The sequence below is a fragment of the Belonocnema kinseyi genome, chromosome 4 (assembly GCF_010883055.1).
Source record: "Belonocnema kinseyi isolate 2016_QV_RU_SX_M_011 chromosome 4, B_treatae_v1, whole genome shotgun sequence".
Taxonomy (NCBI): Eukaryota; Metazoa; Arthropoda; class Insecta; order Hymenoptera; family Cynipidae; genus Belonocnema; species Belonocnema kinseyi.
This window is the reverse complement of record NC_046660.1, coordinates 84,057,478-84,068,808: the sequence shown is the minus strand read 5'-3', so window position 1 is coordinate 84,068,808 and position 11,331 is coordinate 84,057,478. Positions and strand designations below refer to the sequence as shown.

Here is an 11,331-nt window from a genome sequence, read left to right as displayed (position 1 = left end):
AGCTCCAAGGAGATTATGTTGAAAAATAAAAAAAAATTTACCCAAAAAAAATTGTTTTTATACTTCATTCTAAGGACTTATTGAACTACCCTCGTATTCATATTTGTCGTGAAACGCAAATATTTATTTTAAATCATGACGTTTATGCTAAACATCTCTGAACACAACAGAGCAAAAAATTGCAAAACAATTGAACTGGAATAGTGGAATTTTAAACCGAACAGATAAATTTTCAACTAAAATTATGAATAATTAACTAAAATACTTACATTCTTCACCAAAAAGATGCATTTTTAGACAATAAGATTAATTGCAAATAAAAAAATAATTTTCTACCAAAAAATACATGAATTTTAACGTAATAGTTGACTTTTCAAACAAAGCAGACAAATTTTCTACCAAATAGTTGAATTTTGCACTAGGAATAATCCATTTTTCATAAAATTATAAGTAAATAAATAAATTTTCAGTTAGAAAAGATAAATTTATTTACAAATTGTTAAATTTTGAACCAGAACATGTCAATTTTCAACAAAGTGGAACAGTTAGATTTTGAGTTAAAAAAGATTAATTTTCAATCAAGCTGATAAATTTACGACAAAAATGATGATTCTATAACTGGAATAGTTGAATTTTCTATATCTACCAAAAAGATGAATTTTCAACCAACAAGATTGATTTTAATAGAAATAAGACGAATTTTCCACAAATTGCATGGATTTATGAAAAAATAGTTTAATTCTTGAATAAGAAATATGAATTATCAACCAAATACTTGAATTTTCATTTTTAAAAAATCAACCAAAAATAAAATAATTGAATTTCCCATTACAAATGTAATTCTTACAAAAAAAATCGAATTTTCGGTAACAAAGTTCCTTTTCATCCAAATAAAACAAAAGTTTTTAATCGAATAACTCATTTTTCAACCAAAGAAATAAATTTTTAATCAAAATGATGAATCTTCAATAGAAACAAAAATTAATCTTCAACAAAGGAATTTACTTTCCAATCAAGTAAATTTATTTATTATAGCGAGAAAATTCCAATAAATTCAATATGAATCAAACCATTTTTTTATTTAATTAAAAATTATTAGAAATTTGCAGATTATGTTTCTCATTTACAAAATATGTCTCGCCACGCGTGGAATTATTCGATACAGTACTTTAAAAATGTTTTTAACGTTTAAATACCATACAAAAATCCAAGGTATTTTCAGATGAACTATTATCGAGGTAGAATTAAATTTGATTCCAATTTTCTGTAAGATTCTATTTACCACGTTTTTTGGATTTTTCACATCAATGTATTGAATTATTTTATTTTTATATCAAAATTTTCATCTAACAATTTTTCTACATTTTCATTACAATTTTAAAATCCAAAAACTAGTACAAATGGTTATTTATGCCCGAGTTCCTTTGTAAAATTGAACTTCTCTTCATATATTTACCCTATAATATGACAAATTTCATTTCAGAAAAAAAATCATCAGAAGTTTTCCATATTTTCCAAAATCAATACCTCTTATATTAGAAGGAAAAATGGAAAAATCTGGAATTCACAGGGTATTTAGATCAGTTATTGCTTTAATCCTCCTGTCAATTTTATGCTGGTCTTTTTTATTTCAAAACTCAACTACTTAGTTAGAAAGCGGAGCAACTTGTTAAAAAATTTAATTTTATGATTGATTAATAATTTTAGTTGAAACCTTTTTTTTTTTGTTCGAAAATGAATAATTTTTTTTGCTATTTTCTTTTCGTTGAAAAAGAAAAAAATCAAAAAATTTCTTTATTTTGTTGAAATTTTATCGTTTGCGGTAGCATATTAATTTTCTTGGTGACTAATTCACCTTTTTGGTTGAAAATTAATTTCTTTGATAAAAAATTTAACTATTAGTTTGAAAAGTCCTTTAAAAATTAAAGATTGGTTTAATTTTTTTTGTTAAAAATTAATCTTTTTGTTTGTAAATTAATAATTTATAATTTTATAATTTTTGTTAAAAAAAATGTATGTGGTTAAAAATGTATCATTTTAGTTGAAAATTTAAGGTTGATTTCTTTATATCGATCCAGGTAAAAGTTTGAAAATAGACGCACCCTCAATTATTAAATAATTCAAACCCAGTATAAATAAAATTAGGTAATACATTTTTATTTAACAAATTTTAAACATTAAATTCGAAGGATTTTTAATACAAAGCCTCCTTCTTTTAAATTCAAAGATGCTCAATAATGACTGTTTCAAAAAAGGAATCATTTCTTTGGATATCTGAAAATTAGACAGCTCCCAAATGTAAACATTAACAAAATGAATTGAAAAGAAATTCTTGAAAATATTTTATTCGAAGAGGGTGGACGGAATTTGCTGAGCTCAGAAAATACAAGTTTCTTTAAATTCGTTCTATAATACTCATTTTTTCTTTCTGAACGACTGAAAAATCCCGAAAAAGAAAATATTTCAAATAGAAAATTCCCAACGTTGGCAGCAATTTTATAATTTCGGGAAATTTTTATTTCGAATGTTTTTTTCTGGAATATTTCATTGTCGATGATGTTGTTTTTCGAGATTTTTTAATCGTCCCGAAATAGTTTTTTAGTGTGACGTGCTTCAAGGCCTTCTATTTCATTTGAAATAAAATCAACTCAATACATTATTTACTTTAAATAAAATTAAAAGTAAATTTAAATAAAATTAAAAGATAAATAAAATAAAATTCAAAATAAAATATTCGAAATAGAAAATTTCCGACAATTTTAAATTCCAGAAGTTTGATAATATTACCGAATTTGAAAATTCCCGATAATGGACAATTCTCGAAATAAAACTGTCCATACTATGAAACAATAGACACTATAAAATTGCCGTCAAAGAAAAAATATTGATGATTTTATAAACAAATATTTCTCTCCTGCTGCATTTGTCAAATTTAAAATTGCATTTTTTTGGAGGAATATACTGAAAATTAATTGGGAATAATTAACATGATAAAAGTGTGTTAAAAAAATGTTTGTTAACTATAACCATAGATTATTGTCATCGAAATGTCCTTAAACTTTTTTAAGTTAGTTATTTACTGTTGATTATGTCAAAAGAACCAACTCTGTACGTCCAAAACTAGCCAATTAGTTGGCTAATTAAGATTGTTTAAAAAATCCTCCATTTTTTTGGATGTCCAAATATGATTCTTCGATTTATTCTCAAGTAATATATAGTCGATTTCCTAGAAAAATTGCATTTTTTCCATCATAAATACCTGATATGCATAACTGTTTATAAAGTTTGCTTATAAAACAACCAATTATTTATTAACTTTCATTAATTCAACTAAAAAACTCTTTATCCATAAATTTTTTTGTCATTCTTCAAAATTAGTGCAAATCAAGAGACGAATCGCTGCCAATCACCACAAAACGATTTTCATTTACTTATTTGTATAACAAATTTAATATATTTTTAAATATTAGCCTTGATACTAAACATTTTTTTTAGCTTCATGTTTTCTAGGAATTTATGGAATGAATGAAAATGTTTGTTACAAGTATGATGTAAAATCAGTACAAAAAATTGTTTAAACCTCATCCTTTGCCAGTTTTTCTATTTGAAAGTGAATAATTTTTTAGATTGTTTTAAGAACAGAAATGAAGAATTCTTTGGCGTTTGGGTATTTGATAGAAATGGAAAATTTTGACTGACCAATTAAGGGAGTCTCGTCGTAGAGGGATCCCTGTCTCTTATTGCTGATGAAAGAATTCCTAGCACTTTCGACACAAGGAACATCCTGAATGGATTCTGCAGCATGCTTCCACCTGAGATGATCCTTAGCGTGAGTATTCAATTGTCTGAGCCACCTTTGAGCCTCTTCGCTCGAGTCCAGTTTGATCGTGGCTGTCTTCTCATTGCCATCAACGTTGTTGACGATTCGCAGCTCTCTCGAAGACTTCGAAGGTTGGATGGAAGTTTCCTGAAATCCAAATTCCTCTTTAGCCCATACAAGCATCATCAATTTGATGGGCGAAATCATTTTTCATTCAAAATAAAAGTTTCGAATAACTATTTATTTCCTAAAACTTTTTCAACGCTTTAATTCAAGCTTTAATGAGTTTTTTAGGAAAGTATTATCAGTGTGTTTTAACGTTATAAGAATATAATATTCAAAAGATACTTAGAACTTTTATAAACTTGCAAGAAAAATTTTTAATCTCTTCAAAAATTCATAAACATCTTTTGAACTGACTCGAATTATTCATAACATTTTGAGTAATCTTCCAAAACTAAACAAATTGTCTTAACCCGTTAACGCCGAGAATGCCGCTTTGGGTAAACCACTCTTTCGGCAATTATAACTCATACAATTCTAGGTATAAGAAATTGAGTGACACATATTTTTGAAGCTGAAGATCTCTTCTTTCCGATAGTGGGCATGAAAAAATGATAAAATGTTGTTGATTATAAAAAATATCGTTTAAACAAAAAAAAAAGATTTTTTCTAATTTTTGTTTTATAAAATCAAGTTTTCCAAATGGTTCTCAGTGTGCAATCTACTTGGAAGCTCATTAATCGGTGGAATACATGCCTAAGCTTTCAAAATACATGGTTCTGAGATCAATTTTTTATCTTAGTGTGTTCAAAATGGCAAAAGGAGAAGTGCAAAAGGAGAAAAAATTCTTAGAATCACTCAAAGAATACGTGAGAATTTTTCCAGAAAATTTTACATTATTTTTTTGATTTTGCAATGTGTCGATTTTTGAAAAATTTTAAAAATGCTCCAAAAATTAAAAATATGCAGGTGAATTTTTTGTTCGATTTTAACAACTGTTTATTCTTGATCACTTTTACTATAAGCTTATGGTTCTCAAGAAATAAATGCACAAAAGTAATCATTTTTGATCGTGTAAATTTTCAATGATGATTTTTGTGAATTTTTTTCTTGGGAACCATGAGCTTATAGCAAAAATGATCAAGAATAAAAAGTTTTTAGAATCAAACAAAGAATTCACCGGACACTGGAAACCATTCTGAAAACTCGTTTTTATAAAAACAAAAATTAGAAAAAATCGTGTTTTTGTTTTGTTTAAACGATATTTTTTATAATTAACAACATTTTATTACATTTTTATGCCCATCTTCGGAAAGAAGAGATCTTAAGCTTCAAAAATATGTGTCTCTCAATTTTTTATACCTTGAATTGCATGAGTTATAATTGCAGAAAGAGTGTTGTACCTAAAGGGGCATTCTCTACGAAATTGTCAAATAATAATATCATAAATCAAATAAAGTAATTTTATTTCAAGAACGTATTATTTATTTGATGAATTATTTATTATTTTAACAATATTATAAACTGTCAGGAATTTGGTATAATATATTTTAAATTGTCGGCAATTTTATAATTTTGGTAATTTTCTGTCGTTCAATTTCAAAAATTTCCCCCCGAATCTCAAGAAAATACATTTATTACCTTGAAACCTTTCAAAATCATTAAAAAACGTTTCAAAATTTTATGTCCAAATATTAAAAAATCTACATTTTATATTTAATTTTTGCAAATATTTTCAAACTAAATCATTTTTCTGAATTTCTAAATATCTTTTAAAATTATTTGAATTTTCCTTAAAATTTGTCAAGAATTCTGCAAAATTAGAAAAGTTGCCTTAAAATCTTGGATATTCTTTTCAACGATTTTGCAAAACTTTTTGAATATTCGCTTAAAATAAATTTTTCAACACGAAGATTATTTGAGATTTTCTTTGAAATTTTAAGTAATTTCTTCAACGTTTTGAAACCTCAACAAATTCTTAAAAAGCTTCTCATTAATTTTTCCAAAACCGCAAAAATGTATGAAATAATTTTTAAATTACCTTAGAATCCTCTAGATTTTTGGGTGCAAAATCCTTAAAAAGCTTCAAGAATTTATTTCGAAATATTCAAAAATCTAAATTTGTTTGATATTTTTTGAAGTTTTTTCAAAACTAAAATTATCTTTTATTCTTTTTTTTACTTCTAAATATTTTTTTTAATGATTAAATTTTGTTATTCCTGAAAATTTAGAGAAATCACCTTAAATGTTTCACATTCTATTTTCGATAAATTTTAAAATAAGTGGAAATTTTTTTAAAACCTTTTCTTATAATTCTCATTAATTAAAAAAAACGCGCAATCATACAATTTTTATTAATATTATTTTGAAACCTTTTAAAATTATTCAAATTTTTCCTCAATTTTTTTTAATCCTGAAAAATTAAAAAAAGTGCTTCAAAATCTTCCAGATTCTTTTTCGACAATTTGTGAAATCATTTTCAATTTTATCTTTAAAGTAATTTTTCAAAATAAAAAATTGTTCTAGGAACCTCAAGAAAATTTTTTTATTTTCTTGAATAGACGAATTTGGCGTAAAATTGTTTAATCTAGCAAAACTGAAAATTTTTGCTTAAAAATTTTCTATATTCTGTTTCAAGATTTTACAAAATCACTTTATACGTTTTGAAATCTTTTACACCAGTCTATAATAAAAAATCATTTTAAATTATCGTAACAATTTGGAGAAAATTTTTTTTATTGACTTGAAACGTTTCAAAATTCTTAAAAATCTTCTTTTATTTCACTCTTTAAACATCTACAATTTGTTAATTTTTCTTTGAAATCGCAGCGAATAACAAACTGATAGCAGCCACTTAAACGCATATTCAGGCCGTGTTGCAATCAATCTGATTTTCAATAACAATGTAAGCGAGATCTCGTTACAACAACTTTTTAAGAAAAGGATACTCGGAAATAAATTAAAACATGAATTATAATTTTTTCAGATATTGGAAAGACCTTTAAACTCCAAGAATTAAAAATGAAAACTTGCTAAACTCACCCGATTGACAGGAATTGTGTGCGCAGGACTCTGATCTTCCTCGGCCAATTTTCTCGACTCCCAGGTTCGCATTTCGAATCCTTGCAGTCGAGCCCAGCAATTTCGGCCATTCAAATTAATATTGCCGGTACAGATTTCTTTGCTTATACAATCTGGCTGAGCCGCCAGCCGACAACAAAAGTGTCCGAATAGAGGTAGAGCGTGATGTTTATTTTCTGAAAAATATGAATGAAATACAAGGTAAATTTCTGCGCTATAAAAATATCAATAAATAAAATTCTCTGCAAGAAAAGCCTGTCAACTCTGCTAAGATTCGAATTATCATAATTTAAGAATTTTTATTTTCCTCTTTAAAATTGAAGAATTTTAATCTGAAAATCGTTGAAATTCAAGAATTTTCAATCGCGAAAACCTCAAAATTAAAAAATTAAGCAAATTTTAAGTTTTACATTTAAAATTATGTACCTTTGATGCTTTACAATCGAAATTTCTTTTATTTAGAAAGTATAGAATAGAAAGCTTGACTTTTGATTTTCAAAATGATCAAAATTTAGGAATTTTTGTTATTGTAAATGTTTTAAATTTAAGAGTTTTCACTTGTAACTCTTCAAAATTGTAGAAATTTAAATTGAAAATCTTTCAAATTGAAGAGCTTATAATTTTAATGATTTACACTGGAAATTTCTTTCATTTGGAAGGTTTAGAATTGAAAACTTTACATTTAATTTTCAAAATCATCAAAATTTACGGAATTTTATTATTAAACAAAATTCAAAAGTTTTCAATTTTAACTCTCCGAAATTGTAGAACTTCGAAATGTACATTTTTTAAATTAAAGACTGTTTAATTTGGACAATTAAAATTTTGCAAATTTCAAGTTTTACAATTAAAAATTCTGTAATTTTTTATTTAGTATTGAAAACTTGACTTATGACTTCCAAAATCATCAAAATTTAAGAATTTTTCTTTATAGTGAAAGAATATAGATTTTTGATTCTTTACAATTGTAGAACTTTCATTTGTGAATATTTAAAATTAAAGAGTATTCAAGATTTTCCCATTGTAAATCTTAGAAATTGAACTATTCCGAAAAAGTTCCAAATTACATATCTGTAAATTATAAATCTTGAAAATTGAATAATTTGTTATTCTTTATTTTCTTAATTTAACCACTTTTAATTGCAACTCCTCGAAATTACAGAACTTAAAATTGTAAATCATTCAAATTGATGAGTTTTGCTTTTGATGATTTACAATAAAAAATGTATGTAAGTTTTATGATTTACAAGCGAAATTTATTCAATTGGAAAGTTTTACAATTGAAAACTTGATCTTTCATCTTCAAAACCATACAAATTTAACAGTTTTTATTTACACATCTTTAGAATTAAAGAGTTTTTACCGTGGACAAATTAAGTTTTAAGTTTTACATTTAAAAATTCTGTAATTCAGTTCAGTTTCAGGATTGAAAATTTGACTTCTGATCATAAAAATCATCAAAATTTAAGAATTTGTATTTATACATTTTTAATATTGAAGAATTTTTAATTGTAAATCTTCAAAAATAAACTATATTAAAAGAACATTAAAAGCTACAGCATTTTAAATTATACATAAACATTTTCAAAACCATCAGTAAGACTTAAAACTTCAGAGTGTTTTTCATTTGTTTTTTATTTGCTTCTAATTTCTGCTGGGATCAAATCTTATAGGCACTTAAATGAAAGTTACAGAATACTAAAAGCCGATTAAAATTGAAATAAAAATACACTTTGACTACAAATAAATTTATCTGAAAGCCAGTACTTTCAAACTCAATCATATATTTAAATTTTATAGTTCGACCATCAAAATAAGAAACGTGTAGCTATTTTTGCTAGACTTTATATATTTAAAAACTTATATTTTAATGACTCACCTAAATTCTTAATAACAAGATCATGAGTGTGAATGTTATCGTCCGTATCATCGAGCGTCAATCTTGCCGACGCCATTAATTCGAAGTGTGGTCCTCTGTAAAATGCAGAAATTCATATATAATTTAATGAGAATGTTTCGAGGAAAATACCTAAATATTAAAAATAATTACCGAAGCTAAGACTTACATTTTACCGGAGTTGAGTTCGTCACGAAGCGAAGCGGCAAGCTTTTTTCCAACAGTTTTCGAGATCGAGGAGTGGATAGTCCTTTTAATTCTTCGAGGAGTACTTGCTATACTCAAGTCTTCCTGAAGTACATGACTGTAGATCTCGAGTGTTAAATCAAATTCTGCTGGCACGTTATTACTGAAAAAATATTTTGTAAACTGATTATTTCAGCACGTAAATACATAAAATTACAAAGAAAGTAGCATGGAATTTCTAAAAAAAAATTCCACAAAAATTCGCATCAAATTTTTAAAGATAATGAAAAAAAAGCAGTATCAGACAGTAAATGCAGGAGATAATAATTTTTTTTTTGTTAGGAATATAGAGTTTATTGATTTTGAAATATTCTTTGTACAATCAAAATAAACTTTTGAATTAAAAAAAATTTTGCTAACAATAGTGATTCACCTTGAAGGATTCTCCATTTTAATTTAAAATATTGCTTTCTGAACTTCTTAACTTTTAACTTGGATTATTTATTTTTTCAACAATTAAGTTTTTATATTTCAGACTCTATAAATTTAATATTAAATAATTCATTTTTTAAAATTCAATCTTCACAGCCCAAAATGCTCAAAATTCAATAATAAATGCATCAAATTCTAAAGATTTCAAGTCGAAATATATTGCATTTTAAACAAAGTTTCAACCAATTAAGACGAATTTTAAACACCATGACAGATTTTTAACAAAAAAGTTGAGTTTTCAATAAAGTACAATAGTTTAGAAAAAAGTTGACTTTTAAACCACAAAGATCAATTTTCAATCAAATAGTTGAATTACAAAAAATGCAACCAAACAATTGGATTCAAAACCAAATAGTTAAACTTTCAATGAAAATAGACGAATTTTCAAGGACAAAGTTAATTTTCAACCAAGAAAGAAGAATTTTATATTAAAAAGATGATTTTTCCACCATAAAAGAATTTTCAATTTTTTAGAAGACAGTTGATTTATGAGCCTGAAAAATGTGATTTCCAACAAATAGATTGTTTTCAAATAAAAAAGATGAATTTTTAACTAAACAGTTGAATTAAAAAGATTAATTTTTAAACAAACACTTGTATTTACAACCAAATAGTTGGACTTTCAATCAAAAGAGAAGAATTTAAAAAAAATAGATATATTTTTAACAAAAAAGTTGAATTGTAAAAAATATAATATTCAACCAAATAGATGCATTTCCAACCAAATACGTAAACTTCCGATCAATAGAAAGAAATGTTCAAGAAAAAAGTTAATATTCATCCAAGAATGATGAATTTTCAACAAAAAATTATTACTTTTCCACCATAAGACATGAATTTTCAATCTAACAGTATACATTTTCAATCCAAAAAACGAATTTTCAACAAAACAACTTAATTATTTAAGAAAAAAACTTTTGAGGAAAATAATTGAATTTTCAACGAAACAATTTTATTTACAAGCAAATTTTGGATTTTTCAATCAAACGAGACAAATTTGTGAGAAAAACGATAATTTTTAATAAAAAAAAATACGATTTTTCCATCATACAATATAAATTTTCAATCCAAAAGTATTAATTTTGTATCCAGAAAGGCGAATTTTCAACAAAAGCATTCAATTTTCTACCAAGAAAGGTGATATTTTGACAAAATAGTGGAATTTTCAAGAAAATAATTATATTTGTAACCGAATAGTTGATTTTTTGACCAAAAAGAAAGAACTTTCAACCGAAAATAGTTCAATTTTCTTCTTGGGTTCTACCTGGTTCTATTACATCAGTTGTATTTACGCGAAAAAAGAAAAAGTTGCTTGAAAATTGGGATAAATAGAATTCTTTAAAAAAGGGAAATAGAGAAAAGAGCCTGAAGACAATAATTGAATTGGAAACTAATCGATTTTATCCATTTTAACTCAAAAATGTCCAGCTGTTAAAACTTCCAATTTGAACCAAATTTAAATTTTTTATACGAATTCAAGAAATTAGAAATTGTTCAGTTTCAAACGATGTTAATTAAAAATTTCTCAGAATAAAGCAGAAAATATAATAAAAAATTTGTCATAAGGACAACCGCAGGATTTCGCCGGGAGCGGGTGCTAATCTGAAAAATTGCACCCGCTTCCAGCGAAATCGCGGTAAAATTTCAGCCACAACCACGTCTCACAACCGTGAGATAGGTGGTTACAGTCTGTAAAGGAATCAATACGACGATCCAGCAAAAGCCTTGTGCACCCTAAGAATACGGAGTAACCCAAGGACGACCGCCTTCTGCATTTTTCCCGCAAGTGTTCTAGCATATTGTTGACACGCAGGGATGCTTTTTAGGCCATTAGCAAGTGAAAGCTTGGCAC

At 25.9% G+C, this 11,331-nt stretch overlaps 1 protein-coding gene across 1 annotated transcript in view; it reads right to left on the bottom strand.

The window, feature by feature from the left end:
* Positions 1-11,331, bottom strand: part of LOC117172163 (rhotekin-2-like) — a 252,101-nt gene that overhangs the window by 1,808 nt on the left and 238,962 nt on the right. Inside the window, exons 5-8 of the mRNA XM_033359975.1 lie at positions 8,971-9,150; positions 8,784-8,878; positions 6,866-7,080; positions 3,700-3,967 (exon numbers count right to left, since the gene is read on the bottom strand). Of these exons, the coding sequence (XP_033215866.1) occupies positions 3,700-3,967; positions 6,866-7,080; positions 8,784-8,878; positions 8,971-9,150 (758 nt within the window). The remainder of the gene's footprint in view (positions 1-3,699; positions 3,968-6,865; positions 7,081-8,783; positions 8,879-8,970; positions 9,151-11,331) is intronic.